Below are 21,757 nucleotides of genomic sequence, written 5' to 3'. Positions count from 1 at the left end.
TGATTCTGACTCATAGCAACCCTATAGGACAGAGTAGAACTGCCCCATAGGGTTTCCAAGGCTGTAAATCTTTACAGAAGCAGACTGCCACATCTTTCTCTGGAGGAGCAGCTGGTGGGTTGGAACCACCAGCCTTTGGGTTGTGGCCAAGCGCTTTAAACACTGCGCTGCCAGGGCTCCTATAATGCGCCATGGTGGCTACTAATGAGGAGTATATGTTTACATATGTTTATCTTCAGTACATTCAACACGTTTCTCACTTACTTTAAACAGGTGTTATGAATTGAATTGTGTTGCCCCCAAAATATGTGTTGTAAATTCTAACCTCTGTGCCTGTGGTTATAATGCCATTTGGGAATGGGTAGCCTTTGTTACGTTAATGAGGCAGGATTAGTGTAGGGTGTGTTTTGAGGTATAAAAGAGATCTAACAAGCAAGCAGAGCAGAGATGGGGGTAGATGCCAAGCCACATAAAGATCGCCCAGGAGCAGAAGCTCAAAAGAGACAAGAACCTTCCCCTAGGGCCTGCAGAGAGAGCCTTCTCTAGAGTGGCACCCTGAATTCGGACTTCTGGCCTCCTAAGCTGTGAAACAGTGTGCTCAAACATAGCAATGATTGTGAGGATGGCGCCGGACCAGACAGTGTTTCCTGCAACTTGTACATAGGGTCACTATGGCTCAGAACCGATTTAACGGCACCTAACAGCAGCAGCAAACTGTGAGAAAACAAATTTCTGTTTGTTAAAGCTACGCACTTGTGGTATTTCTGTTATAGCAGCACTAGATAACTAAGACACCAGCCACTGTTCTGAAGGCTGGGGATATAATAGTGATGAAAATACCTGCCGTTCGAGATCTCCCATTCTGTCAGCACCGAACAAGTAATTGGTGTACCTGGTCAGATGGTGTGAAGTGTTGAGGAAAAAGCGGCAAAGGGGATGACAGTATAGTGCGATTTTAAACAGGTGTGCAGTGAAGGCCTTACCTAGGAAGCATTTGAAAAAAGATTTGAAAGAGATGAGGAAGCAAGCCCAGTAGATATTTTTGGAAATCATCCTTGGCCTGAGGGAAAGCAGGGAAAAACTTTTGAAGTGAGAGTGGGCTGCCCATGTTCAAGAAACAGCAAGGAACCCAGAGGGGCCAGGTAGCCTTTCTCAGTCAGGACTCCTCACTTGAACCTGACAACTCGAGATAATTTGAGAGCCTTGTTTTCGCAGTGCTCCTGTGGATAATAGATGATTATCATTAGTACCATTTTAGATGATAGAGGGAAAGTTCATTCATTTGGTACAAGAGACGTTTTAGGGCAGGAGTCTGCAAACTTTTTCTGTAAAGAAAGGGTCGTGGGCCATACCCAAGCTGTAGCAGGAAGGCAGCTCTAGAGGATACCTAAACAATGGAGCATGGCTGTGTTCCAATACAACTTTATTTACTGATGCTGAAATTTGAATTTCACATGTCACAAAAGAGTCTTCTTTTGAGTTTTTCAACCATTTAAAAATGTAGAAATTATTCTTAGCTCTGTAGGCTGTACACAAAAAGACTGGGTTGAGTTTGACCACGAGCCCTAGCATTCAGATCCCTGCTTGAGGACATAAGGAGGTTCTTATCTCGTCAGGCCTGACGAGGACCTTGGCTTTTACTCTGAATAAGATAAGAAGCCATTGGAGAATTCTGAGCATTTTGAGAATTTTCATCTCCTTTAAGTTTGAAAAGCATTCCAGCCCTTGTGTTGAGGTTCCACAGAAGGAGAAGCAAGGGCAGAGGGAGGGAGACCAGAGGACACTGTTGCAGTAATCGAGGCAAGAGATGACCCTGTGGATTGGGCCAGAGTGTTCGTGGTAGAGGTGGTGTATGGTCATGTTCTCTCACTAGGAGATAGCCTATGCATAGGATGTTAAGAACTGTATAATTTTCAAATATAAAAATTTTATTCCTTCAGAACATTTATTTGGACCCCTTTGAGGCTGACAGGAGCCCTGGTGACATAGTGGTTATGTACTTGGCTGCTAACCAAAAGATGGGCATTCAAACCCACCAGCTGCTCCGTGGGAGAAAGATGAGGCAGTCTGCTTCTGGAAAGACTTACAGCCTTGGAAACCCAATGGGGCAGTTCTTCTCTGTCCTATAGGGTCGCTGTGAGCCGGAATGGACTCGATGGCTGTGGGTTTGGGTTTAAGACTGAAGTGCTGAAGTGTACGGCTGCATCATGTTTTCCATCGGTAAAGCTAATGGCAGAAAAGAGCGCCTTATTTTGGCAAGATCGTTAAGTGTTTTATGTTTTTGTGAGATGAAGACCTACTGGAGATCAGAAGCTGTTAATCATGCCATAGTCAGCATAGTTGGTGGAGAAAATGTGTTTGTTAGTGGTATCAGATTACTTCTTTCCTGTCATCAATCAGATGTCAATTGAGTGCTTTGTATGTGCCATATACCAATAGCTGTTGGGGATACTCCAATGAGTAAAATAGACACAGTCCTTACCCTTATAGGGCTCAATTTTTTTTTTTTTTGTTTGTTAGTCTCTATCCTTGAAATGAGGGTGTTGAGTAAGAGTATGTATTATGCTGCCTAATTTGGAAAAGAGTCCTTGGGTGATGCAAATGGTTAGGTGTTCAACCACTAGCTGAAAGATAGGCTGTTCAGACCCGGTCAGAGGCACCTTGGAAGAAAGACCTGGCAGTCTTCTTCCTAAAGGTCCCAGCCTTGAAAACCCTATGAAGCAGTTCTACACTACACACATTAGGGTAGCTGAGAGTCGGAATCGACTCCAAGGCAACTAACAACAATTTGGAAGACAAAAACAAAAAAAAACCCCAAAACTTGAGGCTTTACAGATTGAAACCTTTCTGTAAAGAAATCTGAAGATAGCATTTTAAGTTTTTAGAATTTATTTCATAGAAGAAACTTGAACTATTGTGTTTTACTGATTTCTGATGTGCTGTATTTTTAAATAACAAATTGGTGATGCCCACTTTTGCGATTAAGAGGGCAGATTATAAGCAAGCAGGATTTTTTATTCATTGATCTTGTACCTAGTATAACTTTGCTTCTAATCTTTTAGTAGTAATAAATGTTTTTTCATCTACATTCATGCACGAACCTTCTAGCTTCTTTAAAGGTGGCCATCTGGGGGAAAAAATGTGGATGAATGTACCTTAACTTTAAGACAAAAAAATTCCAAGGTTTTGTATTACTGGGAGAAAACTAAACTGACATTTTAGAGTTGATGATTATCTGTAAAGGGGTGGGACTAGTCCTACTGCCATCAGATGCTGAGATTAAAAACACCAAACCAAACCCATTGCCGTCAAGTCTATTCCGACTCATAGCAACCCTATAGGACAGAGTAGAACTGCCCCATAGAGTTTCCAAGGAGTGCCTGATGGATTCGAACTGCCGACCTTTTGCTGAGATAGTAGGCATCTGAGGCATCTATTAAGACTTCTGGAGTTTTAAATAATAATGTTTGTCTCCATTTGGGATAGGGCGATTGCTGTTAAAAGTATTCCTGGGATATATGGTGCCAGTAAAATAATTACACACCCATAGGAAACCTTTCAGTAATTAAAATAACAAGGAATGGTAATACCTGTTTTAAAACCTAAACACAAATTTAAAATGTGGAAAGGAAAAACTTCACAGCACAGACTAGCATATAGAGGGCATTGAAGATTAATTTCTGTCTTTTTATTTTTTCTGGTTGATAAGTAAGAGTTTTTACTTCTGTGGAAACCACAAGCTATGCCGGGGGGAAAAAAATACCTACACACATATATACACCTAGGTTTCTTAATGTAAAAACTAAAGAATATTGTGGAAAAGACAATGAATTGGTGTCATGTACGCTAGTTAAATGTCTCATGGAATAGGAGTCAGTTATGCTTCACAACATTTTGGAAGATTTTAACTCTACATGTTTGTCGTAAACCAGAAGATTCTAATAAAGAGTAAATTCTGTTAGCCAGTGCTGTCCACTCTCACTTCTCCCTTCATTTTCCATCACCACCTCCTTCATTCCGGTTCCTGGTCACTGTGAGTCGAAATCGACTCAGCGACACCAGGTTTGGTTTTTGGTTTGGCTGTTACTTGGTATTTAATATTCACCTCTTAAGTAGTCTTAGCCTTCGATCTGGTGCTCTTTTAATGTTTCCTTGACCCCTGCCAGTTATTTTCCTAAATCGTGGGAAGAGTCTGTGTCTTAAACAGCTCTTGTCTTCAGACCCTAGCCAGGGACTTGCGTCATAAATAGTAGGTGTACAAAAAGATGCTGAACAAATGCATCACATTACTCCTCTCTCCAAAACCTTCAGTTTCTTCCTGCAAAGTCTAGCATTTTAGGACTCCATGTCCCACGTCACCTCATATTCACTTACTTTCTGTACCCGAAGCACTGTGCAGCTTCACGGCTAATTCATACAATTCCATTGGAGTTAAATGTCATTTCCTTCAGCTTTTGCACATTCCAATCCTTTTCATCCTTTAAGGATCAGCTCTAATGGTTCAGGTTTTTTTTGTTTGTTTTCCCTGTGAACAACTTTTATTTTCTGTGTTGCATTTATGTTATTTTTATTGTAGCTAACTGTATCTCCCCTAAGCACATTGCTTGGCACGTATATTTTGAGGGGAGATCTTGTGTCTTATCTTTCTCGACAGTCACATCAACACAGGGCTTTGTATATCATCACTCAGTGAAAGTTTGTGGTTAGTTATTACTTATGCCTAAATACATTCTGCTTTTGTATTTTTTCATGAAGCGATATTTGTCCGTCTTGTGTGTGATATGCTCGAAGATACGTGTTTTAAAATTCCATTCTATTGTATTTCATTTTAAATTAGGCTGGTCTCAGCCCACTTCACTGATGTCATGACTCACTTCTGGGCCATTAATAGCAGCCTGAACATTTTAATGATTTTGGTTATAATTGTTTTTCTGATGCCTTTGTTCATATTTTGAGTACTTAGACAGTTGGTGTCAAATCACCAAACTTGGGTTTGATCAGTTGCTCTCCACAGGGGTCTGCCATTCGCTGGATTGCATCAGAGAATAGTGTTTGTCATTTGTCCTTTCTTAGGGCAAATTCAATCATTTCCTGATTGATATGTGAGGTAGTTAACGGAATTATAATAGAAATCAGTATCTGCCGTTCCATCAAACCTATGATGCCCACTCTGCCCCATCTCCTTTTTTTTTTTAAGGTAACATTTGTCGATCACCCATTGCAGAAGCAGTTTTCAGAAAACTTGTAGCTGATCAAAACCTGTTAGACAAGGTAAGTATTGTTCAGTATCTCGTAGAGGCCAGCCTGTTTTTTGTGAATTGTGAACAAAAATCTTTTCTCCCCCTGCAGTGGAGGATAGACAGTGCAGCAACATCCACATATGAAATAGGAAACCCTCCTGATTACCGAGGGCAAAATTGCATGAAGAAGCATGGCATTCCCATGAATCACATTGCCCGGCAGGTACCGTACTTTAACTTCAGAAAGCACACGTGTATGTTTTGTGTTACAGTGGATCATTGACAGTGGTGCTGTTTCTGACTGGAACGTGGGCCGGTCACCTGATCCAAGAGCTGTAAGCTGCCTAAGAAATCATGACATTAACACAGCTCATAAAGCACGACAGGTAGAAAAGATCTCATTTAATTTCTAAAATGTAGATTCTCATAACTTGTATGAGTTGCAAGAGGCTTGCTCAAATGTGTGTATTTAGTTAGGTAGGATGAACTGAAATGTAGCTGCATTGTGACCATTTTGTTTCCCTTCCGGGCCATAGTTCTGAAAGACTTGTATGATCTTGGAATTTACTTATTAGAATGTGTATGATAGTTCTACAGCTTAAAATGCAGAGAGCCCCGGTCAATAAGTAGAAAACCTAGTTGTGGTCGCTGTTTTACTTCTGTCTAATTTTAAGGGAATCATTCAGGCCTAGAACAGATTAAAAGGGGACATGGTAACTATTCTGCTTCATAAGTTTGTTGCTAGAATAAAGTTACTTAATGTGTATAAAAACATTTTATCAACTAAAGTTGCTTAGAAGTATAGGGTAATACTGATATTATGGACCCATAATTACTGTCTCATCATCTCAGACATAGATTTGAAGCCCAATAAAGTAATAACCAAAAGTTGTAATTTCATATGAAGATAACCTTATATTTTTATTATAAATTAGAGGATATGGTTGGTTTTCTAAGAGTTCCTTATTATTTAGTACTCAAATAAATCATGAAACATTCTCCAGTTGACAAAAATCATCTTATCCTTAAAAATAACATTTATGTTGAATTTTCAATATCCTTAATGTGTTTATCTTTTATATGGTATATGAAATGTTTTAAGCGTGCACAGAGTATGGAAATCATTTGGAAGACGTCTGTGATCCCATAAGCCAGAGTTTGCCACATTCTTCTGATCTTCTTTTGTTTTTACAAAGTAAAATGTAAACATAAAATTAAAATTTTCCCCTTTCTCCCACAGAATAGTCATTTTCCTGAAACTGGTGTGTGTTCTTTCCATGTTTTCCTTGTTTTGTTATATACTTATGTTCTCATGACAGCATTCGTTCGTACAAAAGTGTTAATTGAACATTTACTATGTCAGGTTCTGTTTTAGGTCCTGGGTGTACAGTAGTAAGCAAAGCATAGTTCCTGCTTTTGTGGAGCTTGTTTTGTCCAGAAACGTTAGGCAGTAAACAGAGAAACAGTCATTCAGTTTGTCAGGCATTAACAGGTATGCTAAAGTTGGCTTGTCTGGGTTCACAAGAGCACGCTGTTAGCATCTCCTGATGCTGGTATCCTGGGAGCAGGAAAGTTGACAATGATGGGAGTGTTTATACTACAGACATCGGCAAGTGCTGCAAGTCTGTCCTTTTTTTGGAGGGGTCAGGGGGAGGACAGATGTTAGACATCTGCCAGCACACCAGTAGACCAAACCAACTCATGGTGACCCCATGTGTCACAGAGTAGAATTGCTCCATAGGGTTTTCTTGGCTGTAATCTTTATGGAAGTGGATTGTCAGACCTTTCTTCTGTGGTGCTGTTGGGTAGGTTTGAGCTGTCAACCTTTTGGTTAGTAAACGAGTGGAAACCGAGTAAACCTGTAGCACACCAAAAACAAACAAAAACAAAACAAAACCCGTTGCTGTCGAGTCAGTTCTGACTCATAGCGACCCTACAGGACAGAGCAGAACTGCCCCATAGGGTTTCCCAGGAGCACCTGGTAGATTCAAACTGCCAACCTTTTGGTTAGCAGCCTTAGCTCTTAACCACTGCACCACCAGGAGTGATAGCAAATACGTTCCATGAAAAAAATCTAAAGCAGGGTGGGGGTTGAGAGTGATGGGGTTGAGGGTCCCTGTCTTAGATAAGTATATTAAATATGTCCTTTTGCAAATTGCATTTTTAAAATTGAACACCGTTTTGAGATTTATTCATGTGCTGCGTGTAGGTCTAGCTTATTCATTTAAATTCTGTAATGTAGCTTGTTGTAGCCAGTGTATTCCCATATTGATGTACACATGAAAAGTTGCTTAGCCTCAGTTGTAACCTGGAAAATGCAAATTAAAGCAACCAGATACCGTTCCATGCCAGTCAGATTGGCAAAGATTGAAAGGTCTGACCATGGTCTGACCGTGCCAGGTATTGTTATGAATATGGAGAAATGGAGACTGTACACTAGTGGTGAGGGCTTAAATGGGTATACTTTGGAGAGCAATTGTGATGTTACCTAGGATAGTTGAAGATGCTTATGTCCTACAACCCAGCAGTTCTTCTGGGTATAGATTCTGGACTAGCACTGCTTAATATAACATTTTGTGTTGAGGGAAATGTTCTGTATCTGCCCTGTCCCATGTGGAAGCTGCTTGCCACATGTAGCTATTGTGCACTTGAAACATGGCTAGTGTGGATGAGGAACTGAATGTTTAATATTACTTAATTTAGATTTAAATAGTCACACGTGACTAGTGGACACCTTATAGGATTGCGTAGTTCTAGAATCATATGACCACAAGGAAACAGGTATAAGATTGTGCATTACAGCATTTTTAGCAATAGGGAAAAATTGGAAAACAACCTCCAGCAGTAGAGATGTAGAGAATTTTATCACCATTAGCACGCTACAAATGCATGCTCTGGTTCCTTTCATAATCATAGGGGTTAAGTTCTAAAGAAATCAGTTATTTGTTTCTAATATAAAAAAATGCTTTACATATTATTCTGCAAGAATTACTACTTTTTTCACTATGTTTATTTTATACTCAATTGGATTTTTTTAAAAATCTGGCTAAAATCTTAAAACTTCTTTGTTTCCAATTGTCTCAGTTACCTAGTGCTGCTGTAACAAAAAATATAAGTGAGTGACTGTAAAGAACAGGAATTTTATTTTCTCTTATTTCAGGACGCTCTTTCAGGAGACTGGAAGTTCACGTTCAGTGAGTGGCCGTAGGGGAAGGTCCCTCTTTGTCTCTTCCAGCTTCTAGTAGCTGCTGGGCAGTTCTTGCATCTGCTGTGCATGTCTGTCTTCACACAGAGTCTTCCCCCTCTGTGTGTGTCTGTCTGCTCTGCTCTTTTTGTAAGACACCACTCAGAAGTGATTAGTTTTAGGACCCACCCTACTCTGCTATGACCTCATTAACATAACAAAAGAAAAGTTCTGTTTCCGTACAGGAGCTAGGACCTCAACATATATTTTTGAGGTATACAATTCTATCTGTAACACCAACCTAACAAAGATGTATGAGCTCTGTAGATAGGGGAAGACCATAAATTGGCATCATTGAACAAGAGGCATTTATTTTACTTGCTATTTTAATAAAGCACCCTGAGGACCTGACCCTTGCTGAAATGAAATTTTCATTGGACAGAAGATTAAATATCTCCATAACATTTATCCATTCTAATCTCTTCAGGTTTTCATGTACCTTGTTGAGTCTATCTGCTATTTTTTACTTTTAAAAGAACATAGGTGTATTTTGAATAGTCCTTCTGAATTATGAATAATACAAGTTTTCTACTTAAAAGATTTACATTTTTTTCTACACTAAATGTATAATAAAAGTGGATGCAAATGAAGTATTTTAAATATGTCTGACTTTAAAAAAGCAAAGCTAAAAACTTTTTTAAGAACACATGTAATTACTAGCTTTGGAACCAGTGTTTCCATGAAGTTCTGTTTTTTGCCTTTTTTTCCTCCCCCAGTTGCTGTTAAGAAAATATGCCCAACTATGTTATTTCTTTAAATTTTTAAGTATGAATGAGGCGTATTTTATAAGTTAGTATTACATCAACTCTTATTAGCATCATACATTAACGTTTACGGTTCTTTCCTTTTATTAATTGGCATTATTTGGGTGAAAACTCTTCTAGTACGTTTCTTAGAATCTCAGTTACTCTTCATGTACCTTAATTTTCCCATTGCTTTGAACCTGGGTTTAATTAATAAAATACTTTAAGGATGCCACATTTGTTCTTAACTCATGCTATCAGATCTCTGAATATGTTGGTGGTTTCTGGTGAATTCTGTGGAGATTTTTTACTTTTTTTTTAGTAGATTTTTATTGAAGTGTGCACACATTTTAAGTGTTACACAGGTCAAATATATGTTTATTGTGGTAACTACATATGTAAGAAAACATTTGCCATTTCAACAGTCTTCATGTGTACAGTTCAGTAACATTAATTATGTTCATCATGTTTTTCAGCCATCACCCTTATCCGTTCCAGTCTGATAAGGATTTTAACTTTACCCAAAGTAATTTGGTCTTTGCCTTTTTTCTTGAGAGACAACTCTAAATTCTTATAATTTCCTGAGTAATTGAGGTGTTTTTATTACCTCAGGCCTCCAGACCATACCTGATGGTTTGTGCCTAATGAGTGAGGGGCCAGCCTGGCCAGAAAGACCACCTAATATCAGCTGACCTTAGTGGGTGGGGGGGCATGAGTCAATCATGCATATGAAATGAGCCCTCAGTCATGCCTATGCATTGAGAACCCTTAAAGGGTCTGAACACGGAAGCTCCAGGAGCTTCCTGGTTGGCAGAAGACATCCACGCATATGGAAAGGTAGTGCATACTTCTTTGCACGGGAAGCCACACGTTTGGAACGCTTCCATACCTTGCCCTCTATGTCTCCTTTATGCTGATTTGTATCCTCCATAATAAAGCTGTAATCGTAAGATTGGCATTTCCCATGTGCTCTGTGAGTCATTCCAGTGAATTAGGGGACCCAGAGGTGTAGTGCGAGTAAAGAGGTAAAAAGTGAGGGCAGGTAAACCCTTGAGCTTACGGCTGGTATCTTGATGGGATAGAGGGAACCCCTATGTTTGTAGCTAGCAGGTCAGAAGTGAGGGTGTCATGTGGACTCCCAGGTTTTGGCTGGCATCTGAAGTCCTGGGCCTCCTTGGCAGTCTAAAGGATGGTGTCGTTTTAGCTTGTGAGATCTGACCTAGCTCTGAGTGGTGAGGGTCCGGAAAGTGCTGCATGGGCAGCTGGTGTCAGAACTGAATTGAGAAGCGAAAAGTGGATATTTGATTTGATATTTGAATTTTTCCACTCAGTTCACCAATTATACCATCACCCTTAACAGAAGCTGAGTGTCCCCTGAGCTCAATATATTTTTATACCACAAACATCGCAGTGTTGCCCACACCAGGATCAAGACATAGAACATGAGCAGCACACCAGCAATCCCCCTGCAGCCTCTTTGCAGTTACTCCCCACTCCTCCACAGGTCACCACTAAAAATTCATTCTACCTCTTTAACCATATAAGTGGAATCATACAGTATGTACCCTTTGGTATCTGGCTTTTTATGTTTGTGAGATTCTCCATGTTGTCGCATACATTGTTGGATACTGTATCATCTTACAGTTATGCTACAGCTTATGCATTCTATCTTAATGGACATTTAGGTTGTTTCTGGTTTGGTAACACTACAGATAGTGCCTCTATGAATATTTTTATACATGTCTTTTGGTGAGCACATGCTGCTGTTGTGTTGGGTATATATGAAGCGTCGTATATAGAATATTAGGGTTCTGCTGGCCTCAAAATCAATTGAGAAATATTTGCCCTTTTTCTCTTTAAAGGAGTTTATATAAGATTGATAGTATTTCACCCTTAATTATTTTAAGAATTCCCATCTAGCCCTGGAGATTTTTCTTTGTATAAAGTGTTTTAATGACAGATTAAATCTTTCTACTCGATACAAGATCTGATCTATTTATTTCATTTTATTAATTTGTGTTTTCCTAAGAATTTGACCGTTTCAACAAAACATGTACATTTATTGATGTAATACTGTTTATAGCATGGTATTTTGTTAATGTCTATAGCATCGATAGTGATTCCCCCCCCCCAATTCATTTAATTAGTAATTTGTGCCTTTCTAAGTCAGTGATAACAGCTTTATCAATATTTTTAGGTTTTTGTTTTTTATTAAATTTCTGCTCTCACATTATTATTTCCTATCTTCTATTTCAGCTCAGTTTACTGTTCTGTTTTCTAAATTCTGGCTGTAGATATTTAGATCATTGATTTTTTTCTGCCGTCTTCATTTCTGGCATATTAATTATAAATTTTCCTCAAGGCATGTAGTCTGTCTTACAAGTATTTATATGTTGTGTTTTTCTTATTCAATTCAAAATACTTTCCAATTTCCTTTCTGATTTTTCAGTGACGCATGGGTTGTTAAGAAGTGTATTGCCTAATTTAAAAAATTGGGGGATTTTTGTTAGTTATCTTTACATAAGTTCTACTTGTTTTTATTGTGGTCAGAAACCTACTCCTTGATTTTAGTTGGACATACATTTAGAATTTAAGTATACTTCCTGCTGGGTTGACTCTCAGACTCTTCTTTTTTGCTAGTTTTTCTTCTGTCCCCATAGCCCATTCTGTCTGGTGTTAGTATAGCTTTATTGACTTTCTTTTGGTTAATGTTTCCATGGTGTGTCTTCTTTCATCCACTTACGAAGTTCCTGGGTGGTGCAGATGGTTAAACCCTTGACTACTAACCAGAAGGTTAGGGGTTCGAACCCACCCGAGATGCCTCAGAATAGGCCTGGCAATCTGCTTCTGAAAGGTCAGAGCCTGGAAAACCCTATGGAGCAGTTCTACTCTGCACATGTGGGGTCACCGTGAGTGGGCATTGACTCAGTGGCAAATAACAACATGTTCAGCCTTTCTGTATCCTCATATTTAAAGTGACTCTTTTAATCAACGTAGATTTGAGTTTTGTTTTTTTTTTTAAGCAGCCTGCAATCTTTTGTCTTTTTAATGTGGTACTTGGTCCATTTTTGGTTAACATAACTACTGATTACTGCTGTGTTTATGTAGATAATACAAACTGAAAACATCCTTAACACATTAGTGTGTTTATGTAAGTTGGTACTTTGTAAGTTGCCGAACAATGGTGACATCTTAGAATACTTTAATAATACTTTAGCTTTTTCTGTTGTCATGCTTTTTAGTTCTAAATGTACTTTAAATCCCGTAAGAAATCATCATTATGATGATTGCTTTACATGGTCAATGTTCTAATAGATTTATCCTTTCTATTATTCTGTATTCCTTCCTTCAATTTTGGGTTTCTGGCTAGGATCATTTTTCTTCGGCATGAAGAACTTTTAGAACTTATTTTAATGTAGATTTTCTGCCACCACGTTATCTTAAGTTTTTGTCTGTCTGGAATTGTTCTATTTCGCTTTTATCTTTGAACGATATTTCTGCCGGGTATAGCATTCTATTTGGGAATTTAGGATTACTTCAGCAGTTTGACGTTTCAGTCCATTGTCTCTGACATTCATCGTTTCTGTTGAGGAATTCTTTGTGTTGTTGTTGTTCCTTTGAAATTACTGTCTTTTTCTCTGGCCGTTTTTTAAATTCTTTTTCTCTTGTTACTGAGTTGCTGGGTGGTGCGAGTGGTTAAGCACTCGACTACTCACCGAAAGGTTAGTGGTTCAAACCCACCCAGAGGCGCCTCAGAAGATAGGCCTGGTGATATTGTTTCCAAAAGGTCACAGCCTTGAAAACCCTATGGAGTATAGTTCTACTCTGACACACGTGGGGTCACCATGAGTTGGAATGGACTTGACAGCAGCTAACAAGAACAAGCAGTATTCAGCAGTATTACTGTGGTATGCAAAAAGTTTCCTCTTGAATTTGTGGTTTAATTAATGTTTTTCATAAATTTTGGAAAAATCTAGGTTATCTTTTCATATTTCCCTCTCATTCTCTCCTTTTCTTCTGAAACTCCACTTACATGTGTATCAAACATATATTTCTTACTCCTTTTTCTGTGTTTTCCATCGTTTTTGCTCACTCTTCAGTGTGAGATTTTCTACCAACATGTTTAGAGATACTCTTTCTGGTTCCAAACAGCCCTTAAACCTCTGCTTCCTGAGTTCTTAATGTTTATTATTTGATTTTTTTTAATTCTGTAATTTTTTCTTGATTTTTTTTTTTAATATTTGTAGATTCCAGTTCTCCGGTGAAATTCTGTACCTTACCCTGTATTTTCTTGAACATGTTAATCGCAGTTATTTTAGATAAAGCCTCTGTCTGGTAACACCAGTATTGGGTCATCTGTGATCTTTTCGATTTCTTTTCTTTGTTTCATTGCTTGGTATGTGTCATGGATTGAATTGTGTCCCCCCAAAATATGTGTCAACTTGGTTAGGCCATGATTCCCAGTATTATGTGTTTGTCCTCCATTTGTGATTTTTCCTGTGTTACAAATCATAATCTCTGCCTGTGGTTAAAGAGGATTAGGGTGGGATATAATACCCTTGCTCAGGTCACATCCCTGATCCAATGTAAAGGGAGTTTCCCTGGGTTGTGGCCTGCACCACCTTTTATCTTACAAGAGATGAAAGGGAAGCGAACAGAGAGTTGGGGACCTCATAACACCAAGAAAGCAGTGCTGGGAGCAGAGTGCATCCTTTGGACTTGAGGTTTCTGTGCTGAGAAGCAACTAGACCAGGGGAAGATTGATGAAAAGGACCTTCCTCCAGAGCTGGCAGAGAGAGCCCTCCCCGGGAGCTGATGCCCTGAATTTGGACTTCTAGCCTACTGGACTGTGAGAGAATAAACTTTTCTTTGTTAAAGCCATCTACTTGTGGTATTTCTGTTATAGCAGCACTAGATGACTAAGACAGTATGCTTGCCAGTTTTGGACTGAATGCTGAATATGGTATATGAACAATTGTAGAAGCTTTGGATGATAGTTCACTTTTGTAGGTAGGTTGATTAGGCCAGAGCACCTTCATACAGTAGAGGGTTGAGCTGACTTGGGGCTGGGTTGTAACCTTGGTCAGGCTCGGTCTACTTTAGACCTGCCTCCACTCCTTGGGTGAGCTCTCCAGGAACTGCCAACTCAGAGCTTGATAGGACTTGTTTCCTAGATAGGACTCCTCCTGCGTGACACTTCTGGAATAGAGTTTTTTTTCCTTGTTACTGTGAGTCTGCTACAGCTTTCTACTTGGCTTCTTAGGTTTTTGCCCTGAGTAGTTTAAAAATTTGGCAGATGCTTTGAGGGGGAAACTTCTGAGTGTGACCCCTTCTTCTGGGATCTTTGCTCTTTTGAGTTCTAGCTGTCTTGCTGTTTCCTTATCCCCAGTTTTTCTCTTCAGCTCCATGAAGTTGCTGACGGTTCTCTTGGATTTTTGCTTTTCAGCAATGGCCCTCTGCCAGGATTCTTAGTCTTCTAGGAAAGATTTCTCAACCTCTGCACTGTTGACATTTTGGGCTAGGTAGCTCTTTGTTGTGGGAGCTGTCTTGTGCATTGTATGATGTTTAGCATCTTCCCTGGCCCCCTACCCGTCTGATGCCAGCAGCACCCTCTCCCCTCCCGGCCGTGACAATCAGAAGTGCTTCCAGACATTGCTAGCTGTCCGGGGTGGGGGGAGGGACATGGGGGCAAAACAGCCTTCTCCCTCCCTTGAGAACCACAAAAATAGCGATTTGCAGTGTGTGGTCTGGAGAATTCTGGGGTTTCCAGAGATCTTTTCAGGGGATCCATGAGGTTAAGATCATGTATGAGTCAAAGATCCATTCAAAGTGCAAGACAGACCAGTGGATTTTAATGAAGTAGAGTATGTATGAAAGTTTGATGTGGTTTCAGATTCCACTTTGCAGCTAACTTTGAAGAAACTACCACTTAGAGTTTTAGTGTAGTATCAAAGAAGAATATCCAGTTAGTTTAAAAAGCTATTAAAATACACCTTTCAAATTACATACTTTTTTTATATGCTTCGACTCAGCATATTGCAACAGAGCAAATGCAGAAGCAGATATGAGAATCCATCTGTTTTCTATTAAGCAGATACTAAGGAGATTTGCAAAATGTAAAACGATGCCACTCTCCTCACCAATTTTGTTTTCTTTATTAAGTTTGCAAAGTGTAGTTATTTTTCATTTAAATATGTATGTGTGTTATATTAGGTAATGAATTCTTATTGTTTTTAAATGAATTATAGATGTTTTAAATTTTTTTCCAGTTTTAATAGCAAATGTGATAAATATCGAGAGAGATAACCCACATAAACAAAAGCTGCTTGGAGGCAGGTCCTAAATAATTTTTAAGAGTCTAAAAGCATTCTCCAACTAAAAGATTCAAGAATCTCTGTTCTAGGGTCTCCACTCCCACTGCTGTCAAGTCCATTCCAACTCTAGCGACCCTGTAGGGGGTAGAACTGTCCCATAGGGTTTCCAAGGCTGTAAGTCTTTACGGAAGCTGACTGCCACATCTTTCTCCAGTGGAGCAGCTGGTGGGTTCAGACCGCCAACCTTTGGGTTAGCAGCCGAGCACTTTAACCACTGCACCACTAGGGCTCCGTCCGTGGTACAAGTAGACAAACCTTAGGCTTGCCGCCTTTTTTTGTAAATAACGTTGTATTGGTACGCAGCGAAATGTCTTTTAATATTGTCTGTAGCTGCTTTTGTACCATAATAGCAGATCTGAGTAGTTGTGACGGGCACCCTATGGCCCAAAAAGCCTAAAATATTTGCTCTCCGGCCTTTACAGAAAAGGTTAGCAGACCCCTGCTCTGTGGTGTACTCCCCTTTGGGATTTTGACCTCGGAAAGCCTGCTCGTCACAGACGCTCTCTGATGGCTTTAAGAGATGTTTTTGGGTTTTTGTCTGGATTTTCTAGTTGTTCTTGGCGGTACTGTTGTTTTGCTACAAGCTATTTCATCATACAGTGAAACCTGCGAGAGCGGGAACTCAGCGAGACTGCCTTGTTTTTCTGGGCTGCGAAAGTTTTCCGCCTTTAACGGGGTGCGGTCTTACCACTCTTCTCTCGCTCTCTAGTAGTGGAAAATATTTGAGGTTTTCTTCTCTGACAGGTTTCTGCCTTGTACAGGTTCAGCTTTCTGCACGCAGAAATCCTTTACATTGTCTATATGATGTTAATTACCCTTCAGCTACTCTTATTTTCTTAATTATTTTACCATCCAGAAGTTACCGATGGTTTGGTAGATAGCTGTCAGTTACTAAGTCTTTCTTTTTTTAAGATCTGTACAAAATTGGTCCAAAATTAAAACCAGTGTTTAATATTTAATCCTAAGATAAACAAGTTGTGAACATAGCTTATAATATTTGCTCCAGTAGATTTTGACATAGGCTGATGTCTTGGGAATGTTAACAAAATATATTCCTTAGTACTTTATCAACATGCAAAAGCTGGACAGTGAAAAAGGAAGACAAAAGAATTGATGCATTTGAGTTAGGGTGTTGGTGAAGAATATTGAGTATACCGTGCACTGCCAGAAGAACTAACAAATCAATCTTAGAAATACAACCGGAACGTTTCTTAAAAGTGAGGATGGCGAGACTTCAGCTTGCTGACTTTGGATGTCAGGAAGAAGCAGGTGCTAGAAAAGGGCATCGTGCTTGGTAAAGTAGAGAGACGGTAGCTGAAAACGAGGGGCTTCTCCGTGAGATGGACTGGCGGCAGCCACTCAGAGGGCTGACAGCGATGATCAGGAAGATAGTGCAGGACCACACGACTTTTCTTTCCGATACACGCAGGTCGCCAGGCGTCAGAGCCGGCTCAACGGTAACCAGCAGGAACACTCACTCAAAATTAATGCGTGCTAAAAGCCAACATTTCTCATTTTACGCAGGACGTTAGGTGTATTTGTTAATGTCTTGTTACACTGATGGTTAGAATATCACTACCTTGTTTTACCAGGTTTTCAGTATCTTCTTTATAATATTGTTTTCCAACTGTATTTTAGAGGACTTTCTAATGAGGAAGATTATTATTGAAGTTATGGTCTTAGAAATTATTTCTACCTTCATTCTGCAGCATGTTGATATTCCTTTATTTTCTTACTTGTTCTAACATTATTTCTGATATCAAAATTAACAAAGTATTTTTTTCATTTATATTTTAAGAAGCTTATACGTACAGATTATGTCAGAAAACAATTTTAAACTTTGAGGTCAGAGTTGGCAAAAATACTGAGTGGCACACTCTTGTATGTCATATTCAAATTAAGGATATTTATTCAGAGTAAAGAAGAAACCAGTTTAAGGAATATGTTACTCGTGTTCTCTTAATCTTGCCTGACCACCCAGTTTAAAACTTTAATCTTCCTGCCTCCACCCAAAACACTCACTGTCTCCTCTGCTTTATTTTTCCTCCAAGGCATTTATTGCCCTGTGTGCATTGCCTGCCTCCTGGAAGTGGAAAGTGGGCTCCACAGAGACGGGGATTTCTGTGACTTTAGTTCGGTGTGTGTCAGCAGGGCCCAGAATAGTGCCTGCCATGGCAGACACTCAGCAAGCCCTTGTAGAATGAAAAAATAAAATAAGGGTATTAAATATGATATTTTTGCATGTTGATTGAATTACACTTTCTGAGAAATTGAAGCGGAGGTATAATCTTTGTGTCCACATATTATATTGTGATCATCCCAAGGAACTTTATAGTTTAAAATTTGAAATACAGTTTTGGGAAATAGGTTAACTCTCATTAAAGTGCCCTAAATTGTTTATCTTAATTAGTGAGTAACAGATTCAAATACAGTAAAATTTTTTTTTTTTTTTAATAACTGCTTTGGGTCTTCTAGACTTACTGGCATAAATACAAACCCTGTGTTTCTGACTTCTGATTTAATTTTAGGTTACCCGAGAAGACTTTGCCACATTTGATTATATACTATGTATGGATGAAAGCAATCTGAGGTAATCACATTTTTTTTTAAAGAGTATTTCTGTTCAACTCTCAACTCAGTCATAGGCCAGGCAGTTTATTGTCCAAAATGACTTTTTAAAGAAATTTTAAACTTTTAATAGGCAGTGTTGGTCACATCATGCAGAACATTTAGAATAACAAGAAATTCATTGAGTAATTTAGAATTGTCTTATTAGGTATATTTATTAAGATAAGCGAAAGTCCAACTAGCATGATATAATTGGAAGAATAGGTAGGTGGTGATACAGATATAAATAGATGCATTATTTCAGTATGAATGTTATTTTGCTATTGATAGCAGTTGTGGACAGTGTGGTATCTTATCTTTCTTATTTCTCCCTCTCCTATAAAAAAGGTAAGACTGATTAAAAAAAAATTTTTACTGCAAGTTGCCAGTTACCTTCATTAATTGAAAAATGACAGACGAAGGTATTAAATTAGGGCTACTCCTTATATAATGCTGGTTTTGTGTGCTATGCTTGGCTCAAAGCACGTTATGCATATTAAGTTCTTGAGTCCTCACAACACACAATGAGGCAGGTTAGTATTTCTTATCCACGTTTTATTGATGAGGAAATTGAGGCACAGAGGTTAAATTACTTGCCCGAGTTCACACAACTAGTGAATGGATACGATGGGATTTAAACCCCGAGCATGTGGCACTACATCCACACTTCTAACCCCTGTGCGGTACTGCCCCTGATGTGCATTTGACCTCAGGGAGCGTTATATTTTACCTCAAAGAGCTTGGTGACATTTCTTCAGCTCTGTGTGTCAGGCGCTGTGATGGGGACAGCACTCATGCTGCCTGCTCTCATGAAGGGAGTCCCTGGATGCGGTGTTTCGTTAAGCTCAGCTGCTAACTGAAAGATTGGAGGTTCCATCCTACTCAGAGGTGCATTGGAAGGAAGGCCTGCCGATGTACTGCTGAAAAATGAGCTGTTGAAAACCCTGTGGAGTACAGTTCTGCTCTGACACGTGGGTTTACCGTGAGTCAAAGCTGACTCGGAGCCTCTGGTACCCTTACGATTCTTAGAAGAGTCTAGTGTGGACTACATGTATCACTCAGGGTAAAGTTAGACCTAACCAGAGAAAGAGTGAAAGGAGACACTATGATAAAGTGCCAGAAACAAGCAAATACAATGTAGGTTTACAGATTTAGAAACACTGTTAGCTTAAATGACCAAACGAAACATACAAAGATTTTCTGATTCAAAAACCAGGGAAATGAGCTTTCTGTTATACTACAGATTTTACTATTTAATAATATCCTAAGATCTAACTGAGACTATTCAATCTGTTTACAGTACTCTCATTACTATTATGAATAATAGCAAACACATGGTCATCAAAGAGCTCGTCACAATTCGGTGTAACCATGAGAATTTATTAACTTGGTCTCAATGCTAATTTATAAATATTCCATGTGTTTGGAGAGGAAAAACTGTCTGTGTTTTAAATTACTTTTATCGGCATAAAAGATATGAATGAAACAGTTTATAATACTTTCTTACCTTCATTTATTCTCATTTGGTGCTTTTATTACATCATGTTTTCATTTTATTTACTTACTATGTTTTTATTAAGACTTTTATTAAAATGCATACACTTTGTGTTTTTATTTTTTAGTAATTGTTTTCTCGTTTTTCTCATTTACAAAATAACAGCATTGTAGGTATTGTCAAGAATATCTTGTTAGAAAACTCTATTAACGACGTTTTTGGACTTGACTGGCATTCAGTACGCGGTGTTTTTGTGTGCGTGATGCAGGATAGTGTCTTCTCTGATTCAGGTTTTGCACATGCTCTTCCCTCTGCCTGGAAGGTTCTCTTTTGTTACTGTGTCCAGTCAGCTCCTACTTGCCCTTCATTTTTCAGCCCGAAGTAATTTGTTTAAGGGATCTCTTCTGCTACCTTGTAGCCTAGGCTAGATTTTCCATTATACTCTCTAAAGATTTTCAGTAACTCCCTGTCTTTGCACTTAACCACTGTGCTGTAAACTTCATCAGATGGCAGTTTCGTTGTCCTGTGTCACGCCCATACACAGTGTCTGACTTGTAGTGCTCAGCAGAAGTTTGTTAAATGGATGGATGATCAAAGTATAGCTTAGCTAAGTTTGTCTTTTAATAGCAATATGAAAGCTAAAAGTAGAAGACCATAAGGAGGATGGAGATGAGTTTTCCGTTTGGGGCAGAGCCTTGAGGACTAAAAGAAGGAAAAGTAATTAGTGAGGTGTACTACATGAAATACCGTGTTAAGATACTTGAGATTTGCTGGCCCTTTGTCTTGAGCGTAGACCTGCAGAAGCAGGAACTTGCTTCATACTGCTGTTTGGTTCTTTCTATCACCTTTTCTTTATCTCTGAAACAGGTTCTTATTGATTGATTGTCCTGAAATATATTTCACAGGAGAAGACGTAATTATTTTCTGGCTTAAAGGAGTTTATTGTGTGTAAGAAATCAGAGGAAATACGCTGTTGTTACGAGCTCTCTCATCTAGTGATACAGCAGCCTGGGACATATAGCTGCATGAAGAATCATACAGATCTGCTGAGTATTTGATTTCACTTTTAAATCAGGTCATTTTTGCTGGGTTTTGATATGGATGTTTCATAAACCCTAGCAGATGTCCCTGTTTAACTTGAAACCATAGATCAGAGTACTTAAGTTCACGTTTCAATTTTACAGAGATTTGAATAGAAAACGTAATCAGGTTAAAAACTGCAAAGCTAGAATTGAACTGCTTGGAAGCTATGATCCCCAAAAACAACTTATTATTGAAGATCCTTATTATGTAAGTACAATTCACATTTCATTTTAACTTTTATGTTTATGGCTAGTGGAAAGGTTAACATGTTTGTATATTCTGCCATAGTAAATAACAGACTAAGATTGTCTTAAAGACATTTTTTGTTATGCATATTCTTGTTATTTATTTTCTTCTTCCTGTCCTTTAGGGGAATGACTCCGACTTTGAGACTGTGTACCAGCAGTGTGTTAGGTGCTGCAGAGCATTTTTGGAGAAGGCCACCTAAGGCCACATCCATGCATCGCTGAAGACCAGGTGTGATGAACCTGAACCTTGATTGGGATGCGCTGTGTTTTCCATCAGTGGATGTGTTAGTGTAATGCTGTTCCATGGCTCAAGGCCACAACTCTTTCTTCAGTTGACCGACTGTTTTCTTACTTTAAAAATAATTGTAGATGGAAATCAGTTGTGATTGGCAGAATAAATAAAAACCTTTGATTCAGACAGTTTATGGGGTACATTAAATGTTCTTAAATTAGTTAAACTTCCCATCTTGCCCTTATCACAAACGAAATAGTAGACATCAAAAGAGAAAATTTCAGTGTTTTGTAGCACTCTTCCTTTCCCAGTGTTCGGCAGGTAAGAAACTAAGGACCGCCATCCCTCCGATACGTTTAATTACGATGTTAATGAATAATAAAATAATAAAACATCACTTTAAGGCCCAGGTTAACATCTGAGCCCACTGAGACTTTTAAATAGCCTACTCTACCTCTCCAGTACATTGACATGGATAAGTAGTGAAGGAC

At 38.9% G+C, this 21,757-nt stretch overlaps 1 protein-coding gene across 2 annotated transcripts in view; it reads left to right on the top strand.

The window, feature by feature from the left end:
- The window catches only part of ACP1 (acid phosphatase 1), a 23,578-nt gene extending 2,124 nt beyond the window's left edge, over nt 1-21,454 (top strand). The window contains exons 2-6 of one of the 2 annotated variants that reach the window (XM_023728306.1): nt 5,198-5,271; nt 5,513-5,626; nt 18,130-18,191; nt 20,888-20,993; nt 21,157-21,454. In XM_023728306.1, the coding sequence (XP_023584074.1) occupies nt 5,198-5,271; nt 5,513-5,626; nt 18,130-18,191; nt 20,888-20,993; nt 21,157-21,234 (434 nt within the window). In that variant the 3' untranslated portion in view covers nt 21,235-21,454. Of the gene's footprint in view, nt 1-5,197; nt 5,272-5,349; nt 5,464-5,512; nt 5,627-18,129; nt 18,192-20,887; nt 20,994-21,156 lie in introns of both variants that reach the window. The other variant, XM_004373107.2, reaches the window with a different exon arrangement.
- The last annotated feature ends 303 nt before the right edge of the window (nt 21,455-21,757 follow it).

Source organism: Trichechus manatus, unplaced genomic scaffold (assembly GCF_000243295.1).
Source record: "Trichechus manatus latirostris isolate Lorelei unplaced genomic scaffold, TriManLat1.0 scaffold00023, whole genome shotgun sequence".
Taxonomy (NCBI): domain Eukaryota; kingdom Metazoa; phylum Chordata; class Mammalia; order Sirenia; family Trichechidae; genus Trichechus; species Trichechus manatus.
The sequence above is the reverse complement of the archived record's forward strand: the minus strand, read 5'-3'. Positions and strand labels throughout refer to the sequence as shown.